Source organism: Heterodontus francisci, chromosome 23 (genome assembly GCF_036365525.1).
Source record: "Heterodontus francisci isolate sHetFra1 chromosome 23, sHetFra1.hap1, whole genome shotgun sequence".
Lineage (NCBI taxonomy): Eukaryota > Metazoa > Chordata > Chondrichthyes > Heterodontiformes > Heterodontidae > Heterodontus > Heterodontus francisci.
In genome coordinates this window covers 14,133,383-14,158,841 of record NC_090393.1, presented here as the reverse complement: position 1 = coordinate 14,158,841, position 25,459 = coordinate 14,133,383, and the positions used below count along the sequence as shown (strand labels likewise).

General features: G+C 43.5%; 1 protein-coding gene across 2 annotated transcripts in view; it reads right to left on the bottom strand.

Moving 5' to 3' along the window:
• The window catches only part of lrrc74b (leucine rich repeat containing 74B), a 56,956-nt gene that overhangs the window by 30,476 nt on the left and 1,021 nt on the right, over positions 1–25,459 (bottom strand). For both annotated transcript variants that reach the window (XM_068054697.1, XM_068054698.1), the window contains 4 exons: positions 22,379–22,532; positions 7,877–8,019; positions 3,776–3,908; positions 2,034–2,240 (listed from right to left, as the gene is read on the bottom strand). In XM_068054697.1, the coding sequence (XP_067910798.1) occupies positions 2,034–2,240; positions 3,776–3,908; positions 7,877–8,019; positions 22,379–22,532 (637 nt within the window). The remainder of the gene's footprint in view (positions 1–2,033; positions 2,241–3,775; positions 3,909–7,876; positions 8,020–22,378; positions 22,533–25,459) is intronic.

The window sequence follows — 25,459 nt, the reverse complement described above, 5'->3', positions numbered from 1 at the left end:
AACTGCTCGGCCCTGAACCAGCCTCTCTGTTACCTCATCAAAAAACTCAAATTAAGTTCGTCGAATGCAATTTGCCTTCAACAAATCCATGCAGATGGTCCTTTATTGGTCCATGCTTGTCCAAGTGGCTGTCAATTTTCTCCAGGATTGTTGTTTCTAAAAACTTTCCCACCACTAATGTTAAACTGACTGACCTGTAATTCCTTTGAACAAGGGTGAAACATTTGCAATCTTTCAGTCCTCTGGCAACACCCCTGTTGGTCAACACTCTTCCCTCTGCAGTCCAGGATGCATCCCATCTGGACTGGACCATTTATCCAGTTTAAATATTGTCAGCCTCTCCAGTACTTCCTCTTTATCTATTTTTAACACATCTAGTATCCTGACAACCTCTTTGTTTACCCTAGCCTTGGCAAAATCCGGTTCCACAGGGAATACCAAAGCAAAGTACTCAGCCTTGCCTTCTGCCTCCATCAATTAATAGATTTCCATCTTGGTCCCTAATCGGCCCCTATCGCTCCTCTGACAACCCTTTTAATGTTAATGTGCTTTTAGAGGACCTTTAAATTCCATTTGATGGGAGCTGCCAATCTATTCTTGTACTGCTAAGCAGAAATTTCCTCCAATTAAATATTGGGAAGATTGAAGCAATTGTTCTCAGGCCCCGCTTCAAACTCCGTTCCCTAGCTACCGATTCCATCCCTTTCCCTGGCAACACTCTAAGATTAAGTGAGTCTGTTCACAACGGTATCACATTCGACCCCAAGATGAGCTTCCGACCTTACATTCATGTCATCACTCTGACTGCCTATTTCCACCTCTGTAACATCGCCCCTGTCTCAGCTCATCTGTTGCTGACATCCTCATTCATGCCTTCGTTACCTCTAGACTTGACTATTCCAACGCACCCTGGCTGGTCCCCCATAGACTAACCTCCATAAACGTGAGGTCATCCAAAACTCTGCTGCCCGTGTCTTAACTTGCACCAAGTCCCATTCACCTATCACCCTTGTCCTCGCTGACCTAGATTGGCGTCTGGTCAAACAACGTCTTGATTTGAAAATTAGCATCCTTGTTTTCGAATTCCTTCATGGCCTTGCCCCTCCCTATCTCTGTCATCTCCTCAACCCTCTGAGATATCAGCACTCCTCTAATTCTGGCCTCATGTGCATCCCTGATTTTAGTCACTCCACCATTGGTGGCCATGCCTTCAGTTGGCTCGGCCCAAAGCTCTGGAATACCCTCCCTCTACCTCTCTGCACCCCTCTACCTTTCTTCCTTTAGGCCACTCCTTAAAACCTACCTCTTTGACCATGCGGTTGGTCATCTGACCTAATATCTCCTTATGTGGCTCAGTGCTATATTTTGCTTTATAATGCTCCAGTGAAGCACCTTGAGACGTTTTATTACATTAAAGGCGCTATTTAAAATAAGTTGTTGTCTCTTTGCTGCTCTTATTTTCACTCTCCTCCCACCCTAATCCAAAACCATAATAGCTCCTGGGTGAGGCGAAAAGCCAGATAAAAACTCAGGCCAATCTGGGGGAAAATAAATTTGGAAAATCCCTCTCCCAATCTCCTACAAAATCAAAAATAGTTCAAGAAACCCCTCTGGCCCTAATAATTCTATGCAATACTACTTTTAAGAGGTGATCTTCATCCGAGACAGAAACAGGTCCAACTTTTGCTTGAAGGAATTCAGCAAATCAGTGTTACTGCACAGCTGGCAACCTATTCCAGAAGTTCACCATTCTCTGGGAAAAGAACCTTCTCCTGACACCCAACCTAGATCTGGCCTTATATAACTTGAAATTGTGACCTCTGGTTCTCCCTAGTCTACTTAATTGGAACAAATTGTCAACTTGAACACAACCTTTGATCAGATCACCCAAAGTCTTTGCTTCTCCACAGTATAAGGTCCCAGTACCTTTTGCCTATCTTCATAATTTTGCTTACAATCTATTGATTTGTGAACACAGGATGGTTTATTTGTATGCAAATACAAATTGTGAAACGTGCACTGTACAACCATACCTAAACTGTTGCCGATCTTGTTGTGGCTTAGATCCAAGAACTGCAACTTGTGTGAGTTGCTTATAGCCTCGGCCAGATACTTAGCAGCATGATCATCAAAATAATTCCCAGAAAGGACAATCCTTAACAGTGTTAAGTTTTCTAAGACCATCATGGCTATTGCTTTGGCCCCTTCAACTCCCAGTTGGTTATCTGACAAGTCAACGTCTACAAGTAAGAAAAAGACGATATTAAGGAAAGAGTCTCGTCACTGAATTTCTTTTTTTGAAAAGAAAAAGGCACAGGAATTAACAATCATTAGCTTCCCATCTATATTAAGAATAACAGCAAGATTTCAAGGTAATTTATTTTTTTTTTTAAACAAAAAATTTTGCTAATTCCTAATTTTGGAGGCTTGGGCCTGATCCTGTCTTCATCATACATTTTTACCAAATGTCTGTACAAGTGCACTATTCAGCAAAAATCATGAGAGAGCAATTAGGACCCAAAACCTGGGCTAACATCTCCATTTCCTAGGCTAGGGCTGCTGAAGCCAATCGTTGCACTCTTAATTACCACCTTATCTGAAATCCCAAACTAAACTTGGGAACGATGGTCTGCAAAGCTTAGTGCCACATATGTAGTGCATTGAGGGTGGGGAACTCTAAAGTCCGGATGAAGATTATTTCAGTTAAGATGAACACTGGAAAGTAATTCGAAGTCAAGGCAGAACTCTAATCAGGTGAATCATAAACCACATAATCTTTGTAACTGAATTTATAATGGGTATTTGCACCCAGAATTAGATTGCTATATTGATATATTATTCTCTAATTTCTGTTAAATAACTTTATAAACTAGGGGTGAATGTGGTCCATACCAGCCTTGCGAAACAAGGGGCAGAATTCTGAGGCTCCGATGGGGTCAAGCGGGTACTGAATATTGCACCACCGGCTGGTTCCCTGCCTCCATCCTGTGCTGGGGCTATTTTCCCAGTCCACAAGTGGCGGGTAGCCATCTGACCTTGTTAAATGGTCTATTAAGGCTTATTGTCAGATGAATTTTCCAGTCAGCCCAGAAGCGCTGGGAACAGAGTGGGTGCCTGGAGGTGGCCTCCCTACAGTAAACTGGGGGACCAGCTCTCCAGGCAGGCTTAGATGCCCTCCCTGTTTGCCTGGCTTCAGCTGCAGCCTCCCTGCAAATTTTCCCCTCCACAATAGTGGCCTGGATGTTGAGGGCTTTTTTTTTTAAATTTTAAATTAAAAAAAGTTGGAGAAAGGGTGCCTCCATGTTGGGGTGCCCTCTCCCTTACTTACCTTGAAAGGCCAGCTTCTGCTTCTTCAGTAGTGGAGGGCCTCCGATTGGCCCTCCAGATTCGAGAGCCCACCCACCCTCTTTAACTGGACGGCGAGCCCTCTGGCCACTAATTGGCCAATTTGGGGAAAATTACAGCCAGGTGACCGTTCCCCACACAATGCAGGCTTGTGACTCCTATTGGAGCCTGTGGGGAAAACCCTGCCCAAGCTCACAGCTAATCAGCAGTCATTTTACACCGAGTGATTTTCTTGTCCATTGAAGTTGAAGGTGAGTTTACCAATTTAGTTTTTAGAAATTTTCCAATATGCTCTCTGTCTCTCTTCTTCCCTCCTGAAAAATGCAATTCTTACTGGACACTGTCACAGAGTGGACTTATGTGATAAAAAGCATCAGACTGCTCTGCACGCTAAAGTCAATGTATAAAGATGGTATAGGGATGCTTAAACCTGTAATGTAACAGTTTTCCTTCAGCATTTCCGCAACAGCTTTGGCACCTTCTGCCTCCAGCCAGTTATCCTTCAGATTCAACTTTGAGACTGATGTGTTGGTTATCAGAGAAACAGAAATTGCCTTGGCGCCCTAAAAGTTAAAAAAAAAGTGAAATTTCCCTGCTTTAGATTTTTTAAAAGATGCATATACAGGAGTCTAAAATTGTCAGGCTGAGACCAGTGGAAAATGCACAATGCTGCAATGGAGAGAGGTGAGGTTAGTGATACATAGAAAGGAGTTATCTTTTCTGGATGAGCTGTTAAACCAACTTCTCTCCCAGGTGAACATAAAAAATCCCAAGGCACTATTTCAAAGAAGAGCAGGCAAGTTCCCCCTGGTGAGCTGGCCAATATTTATCCTTCAACCAACATCACTAAACCAGATTATCTGGTTATTATCATGTTGCTGTGTGTGAATTGGCGGCTGTGTTTTCTACATAAACACAATGACAACACATCAAAAAAGTACTCAATTGGCTGTAAAGCATTTTGGGTGGTCCTGAGGTCATGAAAGATGCTATATAAATTCAAATCAGAAAATGCTGTCTTTCTTTCTTAGACTGGTAGTGCAATATTAAAGGAAAAGACTTACATTTATGTAGCGCTTTTCACAACATTTCAAAGTGCTTTACAGCAAATGAAGTACTTTTGAAACATAGTCACTGCTGTAATGTAGGAAACGTGGCAATCAATTTGCACAGAGTAAACACTCACAAACAGTAATATTTATCCTTCAATCAACATCACAGATAATGACCAGATAATCATTTTCTGTGATGTTGATTGAAGGATAAATATTGGCCAGGACACTGATGATAAATCCCCTGCTCTTCTTCAAAATAGTGCCGTGGGATCATTTACATCCAACCAAGCAGGCAGATGGGGACCTCAGTTTAACATCTCATCCAAAGAAGGCACCTCTGACAGTGCAGTACTCCCTCAGATTTTGTGCTAAAGCCCTGGAGTAGGATTTGAACCCACAGCGTTGTGACTCAGAGGCAAGAGTACTTCCAACTGAGACACACTTATAACCTTAGCCCGAGAGTCCTAGGAAGAAAAATGCAATTTAATAAAAAGTTTCATCACTTTTGTTCTGTATGTTAATAGTCTAGTGCACATATAATTCCCAGTATTTACTGCCCCAAGATGATCAAGTGCACCCACGCATGGACCTTCTCATATTTATACCAAATTTATATTACAGTATTAAACAAAGTCGTAAGATAAATGAGGCTCAAGCACGAGAGGAAGAGACAATTTCAGTCATGAGGAGGAGGGAGAAGAGAAAGGGAGAAGGAAGTAGTGTGTCCACCCCTGCACACCATTTATTACAAAAAAAAAAATTAGAAATTGCTGCAAACATTCAGCAAGTCAGGCAGCATCTGTGGCGAGAGAAACAGGGATAATGTTTCAGATCAATGAATTCTAACAGAAAATGCTGGAAACATTCAGGTCAGCCATTTATTACAAAATACTTTCACTTGCATCTAGCGTGCATCATAGCGTCACATGTCTGCAGGGCCAAAAAGTTGTCAATAACATTTAGCAGTTGTTAGCAATCAAATATCCAATGATTAAATGTGAATACATACAGAAGTTATAAAAAATGCCAGTGAGGAACAAGGAACCAGGAGAAAACTAAGAAATTAAATCAGTCAAATCCTTTTCAAAGCAGCATTCGTTAACAGCAAGTTACATAAAACCAACTAAATTGCTCAAATCATTTCTTCGCACAGTTTTCTGCCATCATTTATATCTCACTAAGGTGAGTGTAAACAGTTATAAATAAACATCTATAACATAAAATTACATCATTTTGAAATTGGTTAATGTAAAAAATTCTTGCATGGAGTTACCCCCAGGCAGATTTGCATTCGTGTTTGTAGCATAGGGCAGGGGTTTGAATTGGACAGTTTACCTGGACACGGGTGCTGGGATTGTCAGCTGCTAATGATAGAGATAGAGATAGAAGGTGCGGGGGAGGTGAGAGAGACAACACAGTGTGCAGGAGAGGGAGAAATGAATTGTGGCAGCTCTCTTTGCTTCTGTGGAACTACAGTAGTATATATATATTAAAAAAAAGGGAGAAAGTGGTGTGTCATGGGAACTGTATTTTAATCGCAGCTCTGTGGAACTACAATACCTACAGTGTGTTATGACCCAGACAGAAAATTTATAAACAATTCTTAGGCATGAATAGTGGAAAATAAAACATATTTTGACTTTTTTTTTTACACACTATAAGTCGTTTAATAAAACCTCTGAGCTAAGAATGTAGTTTGGGGTGAGAGTTTTCTGTGTTGTTGAGAGGGATTAATCTTTGTGGTTGGGTCAAGGGAGAATGTTTATAAGGTGCTTTGAATCAGTCAGCAAGTAACCAAATCAGTCAGCAAATTGGTGTTTGTCATTAGACAGATTTTTGATCTACGAGGGAGTCAAGAGTTATTGGGAGGGGCAGGCAAGAAAGTGAAGTTAAGACCATTATCAGATCAGCCATGATCTTATTGAATGGCAGAGTAGGCTCGATGGGCTGAATGGCCTGCTCCTATTTTTTATTATCTTATACACCACTGACGATTGGTTCTTCGCTCCAACAAGCAAATCACAATGTAATTGATATTTTTGTTGTTATGAGGTTCTAAGGCATTAAGCAGCTGAAAGAGATGCCTTGGTGACACCAGTAAAGCACAACAGAAATAATAACAAATAGAGGCACTGGAGAAGGCCATTCTGGTCACCTACTGCTCAGTATGGAGAAACTTGTTCTAAAGTATTACACAATCAATGATGGGAGCTCAGACCCTGGAATGACAAGAATGTAAATGGGTTTGTGTAACAATCCCTGTGTACAATTTCCTAGAAGAAAACTAATTAAAAATGAAAAACAATTAGAAACTCAAGGTTTTTAAGTTTGTAAATGCAAGAGTTTTTCATTGGAGAAGTGTCCAGCAGTTAGGCTTTCTGATACTTTTGCTAAGTCAGTGAACCTAATGGCAGGATCTCAGGAATATTCGAAATTCTGGACAATGCACAAAAATGATCAAAAGTCAAAATTTCCAGAAATAGGAAATGTGCGGCTTCAGCCCTCCCCCACGTCAATCTCGTGAATAAATTTATCACCAGAAGTTATTCCCCTCTTCAAAAATTCTTATCTACCACTTCAAAAATTATGATTTTACATACTTTAGTACTTTTTTAAAAACCCTGCATTAGACAACTAATGAAATATTTGTTATAGCTGTAGTTATATGTCACGGCCCACTGCACTCCCTTTGTAGATAATTATTTTCATGAAATACAATGCAAACATTGGAACTTAGAGTATTCAGTCACCTTGAAGTAATCGTCTTGCTCATAGGCCTACAGTCAAGGCTATTTTTCAGCTGTACATTGTTATTTGAGTCTTCATATTTTCAGGGGCTAAGCCAGCTTTTTTGAAGCTGTTTGTCAGCGTTTCCGAGTTTTCTAGGTTAACATGTATGCATACTGAAACTGTATGCTGGGCGAGGACAAGATTGATTTGACTATTTTGCCGTGTTCCTGTAGTTGAATAGCTTGCCAACTGGAGGGCACCTTACAGATATCAGCAAGGAGCCAAGATCTATGATGCATGATAAGGCCATGTTGAAGAGATTAAGAGTCAAGATGAGAGAAATCAAGAGGTAGCAGTTAGGTGGTGCCAAGTTTAGATTTTAAAAGCCTGAAGACTGCACAACAGCAGAATACTGACGGAGGTCTTACACGGTTTTGAATGTCCTGGGAAAGAAAGAGTTACAGTAGAAAAAAGTGGACGAGTCATGATTACAACATATTGGGGTTGCTGGGAGGAGGAATAGCATGCGAGAATGTCCATTTCCACTTTAGGGGAACAAGATATTTCAAATATAGTGGCAAATGTAAGTGCTCTGAGCAGTGTCATAATGCAAACAGGAAGTACCATTTAATAGAATCACAAGAATCTTATTAAGGTTATTATGTGGTAACAGACTGCTATTAAGGACAAAGTGCAAAGGTTTTTTCAAATAAATATACACAATAAAATATAAAAACTTGTTTTACCTGAGGCCCAAGCCCATAATGCATCATGAGTAGTTCTGTACCATTCATGTTGCGTAGGAAGTAGGAGATTGGTACCACACCATACGTTTCACATGCCTGTTTATATTTGGCCTTCCCTGTGCGATCATAGATGTTTGCACTTTCTGAAATAAAACCATATCAGGTTAGCAGGTTTTATATTACAATGCTGCAATGTGTTTTGGCCTTATTTAATTGAATATTGTAAGCCTGGTATAATCTGTCACAACACAAAGTGCCCTTTTCTCATTGCAAAAACTCTTCACCCTTCAAATAAAGCAAAAACTTGCCTTGCTGCCATATGGTATTATAGCGCCAACCGCCTTCTGCAATCTCACCTAAGTGATCATTTCTTCTGTATCTGACTAGCTATTTGACTGAGAGGGCACTATAGCAGAGGCCAAACCTGCTTTCATTTGACCCTGACATATGCACACTTTCCTGCAGAGGTCCCTGGACAGTAATAAGGCATTGAAATCTTGGCTGATCTTCCTCACCCTTTCCAGGGGGTTTCAAGGTCAATTGTAGGACCTCAACTGCTACACTTTCTCAGATTAATTAATTCCAATCAGGAATCCAACCTTAGCATTTTTAATCTGTATGGCTCAGTTACAATAGCTTTTACTATTTGAAAAAGCTATTTACTATTGGAAAATTAGAGATTGCTATTTAGAGATATTTCCTCTTCTTTCCTTGGCTTCCTGTTGCTGCCGACCTTCAATTCTCCTACGATAGTTATTTATACATGCAATTGCTGAATAAGACACAGAAAAAGATAAAATGACTACCTCAACAGGTAAAATTTATATAATCAGGGCAGCAACAGGATTGGCTATTTGCCTGGTTAATTACTCTAATCAGGCAGCATACTTCAGGTCCGGTTCATACAATAATGCAAATAGATACTTCCTTTATTCCTTGCTTCAAGGTATTGACCTAATGGTATGCAGTTCTACAGGTGCTGCAACATTCCAGTACCTCATTCATGTCGTCATTATTCAAGACTGAATTTAGACAATGTACGTTGGTGACTAATTGATAATCTGGGCCTTCAGAACACAGTCCAATACAATTCTCTAAATGGAAAATGCTGGAAACACTCAGGAGGCTAGTTTCTATTTCAGATTTCAAGCATCCGCATTATTTGTCTTTGCCAATATGTTCTGCAAGGAAGCACAGCGCAGTTTCTGTGCCGGCAGATCTACTGTGGACATGATCTTCATATGCTGAAATGTAGGGAACAGAATATACCCCTTTACTTTACTTTTGTAGATCTCATTAAGGCACTTGTCACCATCAGCAGAGCAGGGCTCAACAGGAGTTTGGGAAAAATTGGCCGTCCACCGAAGCTCCTCAGTCTCTTCTCCTTCCACGACAACATGCACTGCACTGTGCAGTTTGATGACTCCACTTCCGACAGTTTTGGAGTGAAGAATGGAGTGCAACAGGGTTGCGTTCTAGCCCCCACTCTGTTTGGCATCTTCTTCTTCTTCATGCCCCTGACCTTCATCTTCATTGCAGATATGGAAGGAGTCTACTTGCACATTAGGTCAAACAGAAAGCCTGAGCTCTGGGATTTGGAACTTGAGCAGCTGCTGGTGACACTGCAGTGCATTCATGAGGATGAGAGCTACGTGGATAGCACGTTTATAGATGTGGTCACCCCGCAGCTTAAGAATTTGCAGGGAGAGAGGGAATGGGTGACTGCAAAGCAGTCAAAAAGAATCAGGGAAGGAGTGCAGGAGACCCCAGTGCATCTCACTCTCCAACATGTATTCAGTTCTGAATACGGAGGAAAGCGATGCTTCATCTGGGGAGTGCAGCTAGAGCCAAGTCCATGGCACCACAGGGAGCTCAGCTGCACAGGGGGTTACAGGGAAGACTGGAAGAACCATAGTGATAGGTGATTCAATATTCAGGGGAACAGACAGACGTTTCTGTGGCTGCACACGTGAATCCAGGAATGGTGTGTTGCCTTCCGGGTGCCAGGGTCAAGGATGTCACTGAGCGGCTGCAGAGCATCCTGAAGGAGGAGGGTGAACAGCCAGCAGTCATGGTCCACATCGGAATCAATGACATAGGTATAAAGAGGGATGTGGTCCTGCAGTCAGAATTTAGGGAGCTAGGTAAGAAATTAGCAAGCAGAACCTCAAAAGTAGTCATCTCCGGATTACACCCAGTGCCACATGAGTACAGAAATAGGATAAGACAGATGAATGCGTGACTGCAAAGATGGTGCAGGAGCGAGGGCTTCAGATTTCTGGGACATTGGGACCAGCTCTGGGGGAGATGGGACCTGTACAGGCTGGAAGGGTTGCACCCGAACAGAGCCGGGACTGAGTCCCTTGCAGGACGTTTTGCTAGTGCTATTGGGGAGGGTTTAAACTAGTTTGTCAGGGGGATGGGGACCTGAGGGTAGACTCAGTAGGGATACAAACAGAAATGAAAATGGAAGGCAGAAAATTAATGGATAAGTCTGAAAGACAGAGGAAACAAAGGTTAGAAAATTTTTAAAAAGAGCTTGGCAGTGCTCAAGGGTATTTATTTCGATGTAAGGAGTATAGCAAATAAAGCAGATGAGCTGAGGGCACAAATAGACACATGGCAGTATGCTATCATAGCTATTACAGAAGCATGGCTTAAGAAGGGACAGAAATGGCAGCTCAACGTTACAGGGTTTTCAGACGTGATAGGGAGGGGGATAAGAAAGGAGTGGGGGATGGCAATTTTGGTCAAATAAACTATTACAGCTGTGAGGAGGGTTGATATGTTGGAACGTTCATCAAATAAAGCCATATGGATTGAGCTAAGGAATAAAAAAGGGGTAATCACACTGCTGGGAGTGTACTATAGACCCCCAAACAGTCAGAGGGAGATAGAAGAGCAGATATGTAGGTATATGGATAAAGGAGAATGATGGGGTATAGATTAAATTGTCCTTGACAGAGGACAAAGGATCGGCACAACATCGTGGGCCGAAGGGCCTGTTCTGTGCTGTATTTTTCTATGTTCTATGTTCTATGTAGGCAAATCTCAGAAGTGCAAGAACAGGGCAGTAATAGTAGGGGATTTTAACTAACCCAATGCTAACTGGGATAGTTTTAGTGTGAAAGGAATTGAGGGAGCAGAATTCTTGAGGTGCATTCAGGAGAACCTTTTTGGCCAGTATGTAGCAAGTCCAACAAGAGACAGGGCACATTTTTAGACAGTTTTAGGACGAAGCTGGGGGGGGGGGGGAACCGTGAGTTGCAAGGAGGATGCAAAGAGACTCCAATGTGATTTGGACAAGTTGGGAGAGTGGACAAATGCATGGCAGATGCAGTATAACGTGGATAAATGTGAGGTTATCCACTTTGGTTGTAAAAACAGAAAGGCAGATTATCTGAATGGTGATAGATTGGGAAAGGGGGCGGTGCAACGAGACCTGGGTGTCCTTGTACACCAGTTGCTGAAAGCAAGCATTCAGGTGCAGCAAGCAGTAAGGAAGGCAAAATAGTATGTTGGCCTTCATTGCAAGAGGATTTGAGTACAGCAGCAAGGATGTCTTACTGCAGTTTTACAGGGCCTTGGTGAGACTACATCTGAAGTATTGAGCGCAGTTTTGGTCTCCTTATCTGAGGAAGGATGTTCTTGCCATGGAGGGAGTGCAAAGAAGATTTACTAGGCTGATTCCTGGGATGGCAGGATTGGCGTATGAGGAGAGATCGGGTCGACTAGGCCTATATTCACTAGAGTTTAGAAGATAGAGAGGTTTCTAATAGAAACAGATGAAATTCTAACAGGACTAGACAGGCTAGAAGCAGGGAGGATGTTCCCGATGGCTGGGGAGTCCAGAACCAGGGGTCACAGTCTCAGGATACAGGGTATGCCATTTAGAACCGAGATGAGGAGAAATTTCTTCACTCAGAGGGTGGTGTGCCTGTGAGAATGCTCTACCGCAGAAGGCAGTGGAGGCCAAGTCATTAAATATATTCAAGAAGGAGATAGATATATTTCTTAATGCCAAAGGGATCAAGGGATATGTGGAGAAAGCAGGAACAGGGTACTGAATTAGACAATCAGCCATGATATTTTTTGAATGGCGGAGCAGGCCCGAAGGGCCGAATGGCCTAGTCCTGCTCCAATTTTCTACCTTTCTATGAAGGTGGGCAGGTGATCAATTAGTTTTAACATAATTATGGAAAAGGACAGAGATAGAACAGTTCTCAATTGGGGCAAGGCCAATTTTACTAAACTGAGGAGTGATTTAGCGAAAGTGGACTGAAAACAGCTACTAAAGGTAAATCAGTGTCAGAGCAGTGGGAGGCATTCAAAGGGGTGATTCAAGCAGTTCAGAGTAAACATGCTGCCACAAAGAAAAAGGGTGAGATGGCCAAATCTAGAGCCCCATGGATGTCAAGGAGCTTACAGGGTAAGATAAGGCAGAAAAGGAAAGCTTATGTCTGACACCGAGAACACAATACTACAGAAAGCTGAGTGGAGTATAGAAAGTGGAGAGGTGAAATCAAAAAGGAAATTAGGAAAGCAAAGAGAGGGCATGAAAGAATATTGGCAAGCAAAATCAAGGTCAACCCAAAAATGTTTTATCAATACATTTAAGAGTAAGAGGATAACTAAGGAGAGACTAGGGCCCATAAAAGACCAAAAAAGTAACCTATATGTAGGGGCAGAAGATGTTCATATTGTTCTTAATGAATACTTTGCATCTGTCTTTACAAAAGAGGGGGACGATGCAGATATTGTAGTTAAGGAGGAGGAGTGTGAAGTATTGGATGTGATAAACATAGTGAGAGAGGAAGTATTAATGGGATTAGCATCCTTGAAAGTTGATAAATCATCAGGGCTGGATGAAATGTACCCCAGGCTGTTAAAAGAAGCAAGAGAGGCAACAGCGGAAGGTCTGACCAGTCCTCACTGGATACAGGTGTGGTACTGGAGGATTGGAGAACTGCTAACGTTGTCCCTCTGTTTAAAAAGGCAGTGAAGGATAGACCGAATAATTACAGGTAAGTCAGTCTAACCACAGTCGTGGGCAAATTATTAGAATCTACTCTGAGAGACAGGATTAACTGTCAATTAGTCACATGTTAATCAAGGATAGTCGGCATGGATTTGTTAAGGGAAGATCCTGTTTGACCAACTTGATCGAATTTTTTGAAGTAACAAGGAAGATAGATGAGGGTAGTGCAGTTGATGTGGTTTACATGGATTTTAGCAAGGCTTCTGAAAAGGTCCCACATAGCAGACTGGTTAAGAAATAAAATCCCATGGTATCCAGGGAAATGCAGCAAGGTGGATACAAAATTAGCTCAGTGGTAGGAGACAAAGGATAATTGTTGACTGGTGTTTTTGCAACTGGAGGGCTGTTTCCAGTGGCATTCCGCAGGGCTCAGTACTGGGTCTCCTTTTTTGTGGCATATATTAACAATTTGGACATAAATTTAGGGGGGGGGCATGATCAAGAGGTTTGCAGACGACACAAAGATTGGCCGTGTGGTAGATAGTGAGGAGGATACCTGTAGGCTGCAGGAAGATATTGATGGTCTGGTCAGATGGGCAATAAAGTGGCAAATGGAATTCAATCCAGAGAAGTGTGAGGTGATGCAGTTTGGGAGGTCAAACAAGGCAAAGGAATACACGTTTAATGGGAAAATACTGAGAAATGTAGAGGAAATGAGAGACCTTGGAGTGATCCCTGAAAGTAGCAGGACAGGTCGATAAGGTGGTTAAGAAGACATATGGAATCCTTTCCTTTATTAGCCGAGGTATCGAATATAAGAGCAGGGAAGTTCTGCTGGAATTGTATAAATTATTGGTTCGGCCACAACTTGACTACTGTGTGCAGTTCTAGTCACCTCATTACAGCAAGATGTAATTGCACTAGAGAGGGTACAGTGGAAATTTACGAGGATGTTGCCAGGACTGGAAAAAATGCAGCTATAAGGAAAGATTGGATAGGCTGGGGTTGTTCTCCTTGGAACAGAGAAGACTGAGGGGAGATCTGATTGAAATGTAGAAAATTTTGAAGGGCTTGGATAGAGTGGAGGTGAAAGGCCTATTCACCTCAGCAGAGAGATCAGTGACTAGTGGGCATAGATTTAAAGTGATTGGGTAGTGGGGGTCTAGAACTCCCTGCCTGAAAAGGTAGTTGAGGCAGAAACCCTCAACTCATTCAAAAGGAGTCTGGATATGCACCTCAAGCACCGTCGTCTGCAGGGCTATGGACCAAATGCTGGAACGTGGGATTGAAATGGGTGGATATTTTTTCTGCCGGCGCAGACACGATGGGCCAAGTGGCCTCTTTCTGTGCCTTAAACTTTCCATGATTCTAAGCTCTACAATCTATCAAGGCTGAAAGCAAAGACAAAAACACATCGCGTCCTGATCAGAGAACTCTTCTACGCTGATGATAATGTGCTTACATGGAAACTCAGCTACAAAGACTCATGGACTGTGTGTCTCATGCCCGTAACTTGTTCTCCTTGACTAAGCGTTAAGAAAACCGTGTTCATGGGACAAGGTGTTGCATCTCTGTCCCTGATCACACTAAATAACACCCCACTGGAAGTGGTTAGCAAATTCTGCTATCTTGGGTCCATGATGACAGTCAATCTGTCCCTTGATGCAGAGTTCGATACATATATAGAGAAAGCAACCACCATCATTGGCCGACTCATGAAAAGGACCAAGCTGATGGTCTATAAGGCCTGTGCTCTAAGCACCTTGCTGTATGCTGAGAAACATGGGCGACTTACAGCTACCAGGAAAAGGTGGTCAATAATTTCCATCTACACTGTCTGCAGCATAGCATGGGTATATCCTGGCAGGACAAAAATCACAAATATGGCAGGCCTCTCAAAGACAGAGCTCCCAAGTCTGTTGGCACTAATCAAACAGAGGCGGTTTCGGTGGATCGGACAGGTTCGCAGGATGAAAGACGGTTGCATACCCATTGACCTTCTGTACGGTGAGATAGCTGGGGCCAGACGACCAGTGGGGTGCCCAAAGCTCCGCTTCAAGGATACTTGCAAGTATGACATGAAGGCCCTCAATGTCAACTATCACATCTGGGGGACACTAGCTGGTGAAAGTGGGAAATGCTGATACATCCTGCGGACTGGCGTGCACTACCATGACAATCAGTTGCTACAGAATGGCAACTAGTGTCAATGTCAAAAACAAGAAATCACATGTCACTTGACAGCTTCACGTGCGGCACTTGTGGCAGTACCTGACTCTCAAGGATTGACCTTCACAGCCATCAGCAAAGGTGCACCAAGGGAAGACACCCCCATCTAAATGGATTGTTTGCTGCTTGTCCATCATTTTGTGCCGAAGGAAGGATGCCAACCAACCAATATGTTCTCATCTGACATGCAGTTTCCAGCAGGAATTACTGGATTATGATTTTGTTGCAGGTCAGCTGGGTATCTAATATTTTGAAAACTTTTCTCCCTTGTTTAAAAGTCTCTGTACCAAGCTACTGAGAAATCCATATGACCACACATAGTCCTGGTGGACTTCATCCAGGGTCTTAAAATGAGTGGCTGCTGAGATGGTAGATGCACTGATTTTAATTTTCCAAAATTCCCTAGATTCTGAAAAGGTCCCATCAGATTGGAAAATAGTGAATGTGACTCCTTTGTTCAAGAAAGGAGGGAGACAAAAAACAGGAAACTACAGGCCAGTTAGCTTAACATCTGGCATACGGAAAATGCTGGAATCTATTATTAAGGAGGTTATAGCAGGACACGTAGAAAATCTCAATGTAATCCGGTAGAGTCGACATGGTTTTATGAAAGGGAAATCATGTTTGACGAATTTATTAGAGTTCTTTGAGGAAGTAACAAACAAAGTGGATAAAGGGGAACTGTGGATGTACTATACTTAGATTTCCAGAAGGCATTTGACAAGGTGCCACATCAAAGGTTACTCAGCAAAACAAGAGCTCATGGCATTGGGGGGGGGGGTAGCATATTAGCATGGTTAGAGGATCGGTTAGCTAACAGGAAACAGAGAGTAGACATAAATGGGTCATTTTTGGGTTGGCAAGACGTGACGAGTGCAGTACCACAGGATCAGTGCTAGAACCTCAGCTATTTACAATTTATAACAATGACTTGGATGAAGGGACCAGCTGTATGGTTGCTAAATTTATTAATGACACAAAAATAGGTAGGAAAGTAAGCTGTGACGAGAACATAAGGGACCTGCAATAGGGATATAGATAGGTTAAGCGAGTGGGCAAAGATCTGGCAAATGGAGTTTAATGTGGGAAAATGTGAACTTATCCACTTAGCCAGGAAGAATAGTAAAGCAGCATATTATTTAAATTGAGAGAGCCTGCAGAGCACAGAGGTACAGAGGGATGTAGGTGGCCTGGTACATGAATCAATGAATTCATGGTACATGAATTAGGAGATGGCTGTGGTGGCATAGTGGTAATATCACTAGACTAGTAACCAGAGGCCTAGGCTAATGCTCTGGGGACATGGGTTTGAATCCCACTACGGCAGATGATGATATTTGAATTTAACTAATAAATCTGGAATTATAAAAATAGTCTGATAGTGCCCATGAAACCATTTATTGATTGCTGTTAAAAACCCATCTGGTTCACTAATGCCCTTTAGGGAAGGAAATCTGTTGTCCTTACCTGGTCTGGCCTACATGTGACTCCAGATCCACAGCAATGTGGTTGACTCTTAACTGCCCTCTGAAATGGCCTAGCAAGCCTCTCAGTTGTAGCAAACTGCTACAAAGTTTAATAAAAGGAATAAAACCGGACGGACCACCCAGCACGACGTAGGCGCCAGAAACGACAACAGCAAACCCAGCCCTGTCGACCCTGCAAAGTCCTCCTTACTAACATCTGAGGGCTTGTTCCAAAATTGGGAAAGCTGTCCCACAGACTAGTCAAGCAACAGCCTGACATAGTCATACTCATGTAATCATATCTTATAGACAATGTCCCCAACACCACCAATCACCATCCTTTTCCCACCAGCAGGACAGACCACGCAGAGGGGACGGCACGGTGGTATACAGTCGGGACGGAGTTGCCCTGGGAACCCTCAACATTGACTCTGGACTCCATGAAGTCTCATGGCATCAGGTCAAACATGGGCAAGGAAACCTCCTGCTGATTAATACCTACCGCCCCCACCTCGGCTGAGGAATCAGTGCTTCTCCATGTTGAACACCAATTGGAAGAAACACTAAGGGTGAGGGACTTCAATGTCCATCACCAAAAGTGGCTCGGTAATACCACTATTGACAGAGTCCTATAGGACATAGCTGCTAGACTGGGTCTGCGGCAGGTGAGGGAACCAACAAGGGGTAAAAACCTACTTGACCTCATCCTCACCAGTCTACCTGTCGCAGATGCCTCTGTCCATGGCAGTATTGGTAGGAGTGACTACCACACAGTCCTTGTGGAGATGAAGTCCCGTCTTCACATTGAAGATACCCATCATCGTGTTGTGTGGCACTACCACTGTGCTAAATTGGATGGATTTCGAACAGATCTAGCAACTCAAAACTGGGCATCCATGAGCGGCTGTGGGCCATCAGCAGCAGCAGAGTTATACTCAACCACAATCTGTAACTTCAAGGCCCAACATATTTCCCACTCTACTATTAACATCAAGCTGGGGGAACCAACCCTAGTTCAATGAAGAGTGCAGGAGGGCATGCCAGGAGCAGCATGAGGCATACCTAAAAATGAAGTGTCAGCCTCGTGAAGCTACAACACAGGACTACTTGCATGCCAAACAGTGGAAGCAGCATGTGATAGACAGGGCTAAGCGATTCCACAACCAACAGATCAGATCTATGCTCTGCTGTCCTGCCACATCCAGTTATGCATGGTGGTGGACAATTAAACAACTTACAGGAGGAAGAGGCTCCTCAAATATCCCCATCCTCAATGATAGAGGAGTCCAGCACATCAGTGCAAAAGACAAGGCTGAAGCATTTGCAACCATCTTCAGCCTGAAGTGCCAAGTGGATGATCCATCTCGACCTCCTCCTGAGGTCCCCAGCATCACAGATGCCAGTCTTCACCCAATCCGATTCACTCTATATGATGATATCAAGAAATGGCTGAAAGCACTGGATATTGCAAAGGCAATGGGCCCTGACAACATTCCAATAATAGTATTGACTTGTGCTCCAGAACTAGCAGTGCTGTTGCAGTACAGCTACAACATTGGCACCTACCGGCAATGTGGAAAATTGCCCAACTATAACCTGTATACAAAAAGCAGGACAAATCCAAATGGGCCAATTCCCACCCCAACAGATTACTCCCGATAATCGGCAAAGTGACGGAAGGGGTTTTCGACCGTGCTATCAAGCGGCACTTGCTCAGCAATAACCTGCTCAGTGACGCTCAGTTTGGGTTCCATCAGGGCCACTCGGCTCCTGACCTCATTACAGCCTTTGTCCAAATATAGACAAAAGAGCTGAATTCCAGAGGTGAGGACAGAGTGACTGCCCTTGACATCAAGGCAGCAATTGACTGAGTATGGCTTCAAGGAGCTCCAGTAAAACTGGAGTCAATGAGAATCATGGGGAAAACTCTCTGCTGGCTGGAGTCATACCTAGCACAAAGGAAGATGTTTGTGGTTGTTGGAGGTCAATCATCTCAATCCCAGGACATCATTGCAGGAGTCCTTCGGAGTAGTATCCTAGGCCCAACCATCTTCAGTTGCTTCATCAATGACCTTCCCTCCATCATAAGGTCAGAAGTGGGGATATTCACTGAAGATTGCACCATGTCCAGCACCATTTGTGACTCCTCAGATACTGAAGCAGCCCATTTCCATATGCAGCAAGACCTGGACAACATTCAGGCTTGGGCTGATAAGTGGCAAGTAACATTCGTGCCACACAAGTGCCAGGCAATGACCATCTCCAACAAGATATAATCTAACCATCTCCTCTTGGTGTTCAATGGCATTAGCATCGCTGAATCCCCCACTATCAATATCCTGGGGGCTACCGTTGACCTGAAACTGAACTGGATCAGCCACATAAATATTATGGCTACAAGAGCAGGTCAGAGGCTGAGAATTCTGTAACGAGTAACCCACCTCCTGACTCCCCAATGCCTGTCCACTATCTACAAGTCACAGATCAGGAGTGTGATGGAATGCTCTCCACTTGCCTGGAAGGGTGAAGCTCCAAGAGCACTCAGGAAGCTCAACACCATCCAGGCCAAAGCAGCCCACTTGATTGGCACCCCATCCATCACATTCAACATTCACTTCCTTCACCACCGATGCATGGTGGCAGCAGTGTGTACCATCTACAAGATGCACTGCAGCAACTCACCTAGTCTCCTTCGACAACACCTTCCAAACCTGTGACCTCTACCACCTAGAAGGACAAGGGCAGGAGATGCATGGGAACACCACCACCTGCAAGTTTCCCTCGAAGCCACACACCACTCTGACTTGGAACTATATTGCCGTCCCTTCATTGTTGCTGGGTCAAATTCCTGGAACTCCCTTCCTAACAGCACTGTGGGTATACCTACTCCTCAAGGACTGCAGCGGTTTAAGATGGCAGGTCACCATCACCTTCTCAAGGGCAATTAGGGATGAGCAATAAATGCTGGCCTAGCCAGTGACGCCCACATCCCACGAATTAATTTTTTAAAAAATCATAAAAGGATGGTATTGAGGTACAGCAGGTGATTAGGAAGGCAAATGGAATGTCGTTTATTGCAAGGGGAATGGAATATAAAAGTCAGATGTTTTGCTACAGTTGTATAGGGTATAGGTGAGACCACATCTGAAGTACTGTGTACAGTTTGGTCTTCTTATTTAAGAAAGGATATAACTGCGTTAGAGGCAGTTCAGAGAAGGTTCATGCGACTGATACCTGGGATGGGGAGGGGTGGGGGTGTTATCTTATGAAGAAAGGCTGGACAGGTTGGGTTTGTATCTATTGGAGTTTAGAAGACTGTGATGTGATCTTATTGAAACATATAAGATCCTGAGGGGACTTGACAGGGTGGATGCTGAATTGATGTATCCCCTTGTGGGAGAGACTAGAACTAGGGGAGACAGTTTAAAAATAAGGGGTTTCCCATTAAAGACAGGGATGAGGAGAAATTTTTTTCTCTGAGGGTTCTGAGTTTGTGGAACTCTCTTCTCCAGAAAGTGGTGGAGGCAGGGTCATTGAATATTTTTAAGGCAGAGGTAGATAAATTTTTGACTAACAAGGGAGTCAAAGGGTATCGGGGGTAGGTGGGAGAATTGAGCTGAGGCCACAATCAGATCAGCCATGATCTTATTAAATGGTTAGAGCAGGCTCGAAGGGGCTGAATGGCCTACTCCTGCTCCTAAATCATATTTTCGTATGTACATAGGCTGTGATTCTGTGTGCTCCCCCCGACCCTCCCCCGAGGTGGGGTCGGAGGCACGGAGTATCGCTATGTGTGGCAAGGTGGGGGTTGGAGTGGTGCGGAGGGTCCAACAATGGCCTTCCCGCCCAGAGGCCAATTGAAGCCCTTAAATTGCCTATTAACTGCCAATTAAGACTCTCTTCCCGCCTGCACTGGGATCTTACCAGTGGCGGGGGCCTCCGCCATGCAGAGACAATGCCTTGTAAAACGAGGTGCCCTCCCTGCGGGCTTGGGGTGCGGGTGGGGGGGGGGGGGTGCCTTCCTCCCATGGAGGACCCCTGCCAGAAACCAGTTTACCCCATGGGACCCACCTATCTCTGAATTATATGACCACTTCCCCCATCTCCCCCTCACTGGGGCCTTCTGGATTAGCCCAGGAGACCCTACCTCACTCACCTTGGGTCCGAAGCCTCTGCAGTACCGACAGTGGCCACCACTCCTGGTGGCATTCCCGATACTGCTGAGCTGCCGGCCCTCCGATTGGCTGGCAACTGAAGGTGGCGGGATCCCGTTCTTTTAAGGAACAAGGATCCTGGCTCCTGAAACTTTGATTGAAATAGACCGGCGTATCGCTTCGGTGGGGGGGGGCATAAAAAGGCAGAGGGGGCTTCCCCCACCTTTTCAGCTCAGTGCTGGTAGTCTCGCCTCAAACACTAAATCCAGCTCATAGCTCCCCATAAGGGCAGAACCATTTACCGAAATCCAGAAAGCTTTGGTGCAGATTGGCTGTAGCAAGGCTTAGGGCCCTTCAGGTTTGTGCCAGGGCACAGTTGGAGTAACAAATTAATGCTGCACAGCTTCCCAGTACAATGCATTGAAAAGCATCCCAGGACATGTCCAGCTTGCACCATCCTAGGTACTGCGACAGTGACTTACAGGGTGATCTGGAGTTGCATGCAAGAATTCTTATCCACCCCTCCAGGTTCCATCACTGAACACAGTTAACTGGTTAATCAACAGTAGCCACGAGTACTGGTTCAAAAATCCGATTACCAAATCTCCTACAGACGATTCAGTTGGTTTCAAACTTCCATCGGCAGAGATGACATTTTGGAATCACTCGTATGTCAAAGAGGTCCTGCTTACCACCCCATCCTCCCTCCCTGATGGATAATTAGATGGTCATTAGACATCTGGACTGATCAGGAGTGGGATCCATGATTTTTTTCCCCCCCTTCCCTCCCTCGGAAAACTGAAAGCAACCAGTTATGCCAGCTGAAAGCAGCCCACCTATCCATAAACTGAGAATGAAACCTTTACTCTTCTGTTCTGTAAAGGGCGGGTCATACCAAACAGTGCGTTTACCCTATTTTGAAAGTGATGAAAATCTCCTTTTGACTGTATATAGTTCATACTGGGTTTTAAGCTTTTTGCCAATATTTCCCTTCCTCCTGTTGTAAAGTCCTAATCGTACCTCAGTCAAGTAACCATGCTTCATTTTTTGCTTGGGCAATGAGTGCCATCAGGATATTCAACTGTGAAGGGATGGGGAAATGATACAGCAGAGCCCAGTATGATCTTGCACATCCACATTTGTACACGTAACAGCAGGAGTCCCTATACTGCGAACAGAAGTGAAAACCTGGATCGATTTCCCCCCTCCCTAGCCAATTGTGCTCATATTCCCAACCCAGACGTTATCTAATTCAAAACAAACTGCGGATTTAGCCTGGTATCTTATTGTTCTGTATGGTTCAGTGCCACAACAGGCAGTGGAATTACCCATAATAAAAACAGAAAGTGCTGGGAATACTTAGCAGGTCAGGCAGCATCTGTGAAGAGAGAAGCAGATTTAACATTTCAGGTCTTTGAACTTTCATCAGAACTGAAGTATTTCCAGCACATGGTTTTTATTTCAGATTTCCAGCATCTGCAGTATTTTACTTTTATTTTAGTATAATTACCCACTAAGGCATTGAGACTAGCTCTTGGGCAGTCCTTCAAACTTTCATATCATATATAGCTTGGATGAAGTTTCAATATCTTCATTTGTACATCACATAGTTTAAAAAAAATGAAGCATATCTTGGGATTCACATGAATCAAGTTGCATTGTCAGTTTCTCTTACCATCCAGATCTGTATCTAGTCTTCCCTCACTTAGCATCTCATCATCAGAAAACTCAAATGATTTGTCAGATGTTATGTTGGAATGTGGCGTAATTATGCAGATTTCTTCCTTATACTCCTTTACCTGATGACTGGCATGTTTTCTAGCAATTGTCTGGAAAGTTTAAAATGGGAGTGAGATCAGATTGATTACCCAGCCTCAGTTACTGGAAATATACCAGCAAATCACAAGCCTATTATATGCCCAGTCTCAACTGATAAAAAGGACAATGATTCTGAATGCTATAGTATTTTCATACTTCACTTGGAAAACAGAGAAAAGCAACTATATAGCAAGTTCTTAGTCTTAGCTTGATCAATCGGGGCACATGGCAGTTTCCACTAAGGGGAAGGTTGACTCTTTTCTTGCCAAGTTTCTCCCTTCCTCTTCTTTCCTGCAGACATTGGTTCCTTGTTAGGATACAGGATTATTGGAACGAACGTGGGCATTATTTACATATGAAACTTGACATTAAGCACTGGCAGGTTATTTTATTAAAGGAAGAATACAGGGGCTGGATGACAAAGGGTGAAAGTTATGTTACAGTTGTGTACAGTTCTGGTTAGACTGCATCTGGAATATTGTTGAGTTCTGGGCACCACACCTCAGGAAGCATACATTGTCCTTGGAAGCATATATTCACCAGAATGATACCGGGTCTAAAAAGATTAAAGGAGGACAGATGGCATTGACTAGGCTTGTATTGCATTGAAGTGCTTAACACGATGAAAAGTAATTGATAGGGAGATAGAGAGAAACTATTTCCTCTGGTGGGAAAGTCCAGAACAAAAGGGCATAAACTTAACATAGGAGCATAGGAACAGAAGAAGGCCTTTTAGCCCTTTGGGCCCATTCTACCATTTAATGAGATTATGGCCGATTTGCAACCGAGCTCCATACACTTACCTTGCCCAAATCCCTTCATATCTTTGATTAACAAAAATCTATCAATCTAAGATTTAAAATTAACAATTGATCAAGCATCAATTGTAGTTTGTGGAAGAGAGATCCCTCCAACATAACATCTGAAGTGGGGATGGTTGCTGATGATTGCATCGTGTTCAGTACCATTTGCGACTCCCCAGATACTGAAGCAGTCTGTGTCCACATGCAGCAAGACCTGGACAACATTCAGGCTTGGGCTGATAAGTGGCAGGTAACATTCGTGCCACACAGGTATCAGGCAATCACCATCTCCAACAAGAGAGAATCTAACCATCTCCCTTTGACATTCAACAGCATTACTATTACTGAATCCCCACTATCAACATCCTGGGGAGCTACCATTGACCAGAAATCTAACTGGACCAGCCATATAAATACTGTGGCTACAATAGCAGGTCAGAAGCTAGGAATTCTGCAGCAAGTAACTCATCTCCTGACTCCCCAAAGCCTGTTCAACATCTACAAGGCACAAGTCAGGAGTGTGAAGGAATATTCTCCACTTCTCTGGATATGTGCCACTCCAACAACACTCAAGAGCTCGACACCATCCAGGACAAAGCAGCCCACTTGATCAGCAATGCCTCCACCACCGGTGCACAGTGGCAGCAGTGAGTACCATCAGCAAGATGCAGCAAAACAACTTGGAGAGCCTCCTTCGACAGAACCTTCCAAACCTGTGACCTCTGCAACCTAGAAGGACAAGGGCAGCATACGCATGGGAACACCATCACCTGCAAGGTCTCCTCCAAGTCACACACCATCTTGACTTGAAACTATATTGCTGTTCCTTTACTGTCACTGGGTCAAAAACCTGGAACTCCCTTCATCACAACACTGTGGGTGTACCTATACCAGATGGACTGCAGTGGTTCAAGAGGGCAACTCACCACCACCTTCTCAAGGGCACTTAAGGAAGGGCAACAAATGCTGGCGATGCCAGTAACATCCACATCCCCTGAAAGAATTTAAAAAATCTTCAACCACCCTTTGTATGTAGAAGTGTTTCCTAATTTCACTCCTGAAAGTTCTGGCTCTAATTTTTAGACTATGCCCTCTAGTCCTAGACCTCCCCAACCAGCGGAAATCATTTCTCTCTCTCCAACCTATTTGTTCCCCTTAAAATCTTAAACTTCAATCAAATCACCCCATTCAGGGGTGATGCCAGGAAGCACTTCTTCACACAGAGTAGGGGAAATGGAGAACTCTCCCCAAAAAGCTATTGAGGCTATGCCAATTGAAAATACCTAAACTGAGATTGAGAGATTTTTGTTAGCTAATGGTAGTAAGGAATATGGAACCAAGGAAGGTAGATCAGCCATGTTCACATTGAATGGCAGATCAGGTTTGAGGAGCTGAATGGCTTTTTCCTGCTCCTACATCACCCTGTCCTCAACAGACATCCACACACTTTCCGTTTGTAGCACAGCCACAGGAACTCTGATTGATTTTCTCCTCTCTACTGCAGGGACATCAAAAAGCACTGCTATTGCTATCCTGTTTGCAATCAGATAATTCAGCATAGATTAAGTATAATCTGTAAATTTGTGCTCTGTATGGTTCAGTTACTCACTGGATACACTTGCTGAGCCATTAGCAGAATCTGCAATGGAGGTGGTGGTGGAAAGTGATAACACAATGGACGGAAAATCAACCTATAATATTCTTTCATGCCTTCCAGAACTCCACTGGCAGAAAGTTTGCTTTCCCAGTCATGCTAGTGGAAATTGAATGCTGCAATATTTCAAGTCATTGCTGTAGTTTGTAACAAAGCACAATGCTACATGGATGAAAGGTTCATACTGTGTCTGTTTGAACTGTGAAAAATACCCAGCAGTACAATCGTACATAATGCCCTTCCAAACATGGGTTGTGACTTCAGCAAGCACTTTGAGAGCTTTATAAAACTAGAGTGGTTGCAGGTCAACCATGGAAAATGATACTAGTGAGAGTAATTGTAAGTGATGAACTATGAATATCACAGAAGTATATTCCAGCACATTAGAACTCTCTTTAGCTAGGCACAATATTTTCTATAGGATGTTCTTCCAAATATTCAAACTAGACCTAATGACAATGCTGTACTTCAGCAAATTGCT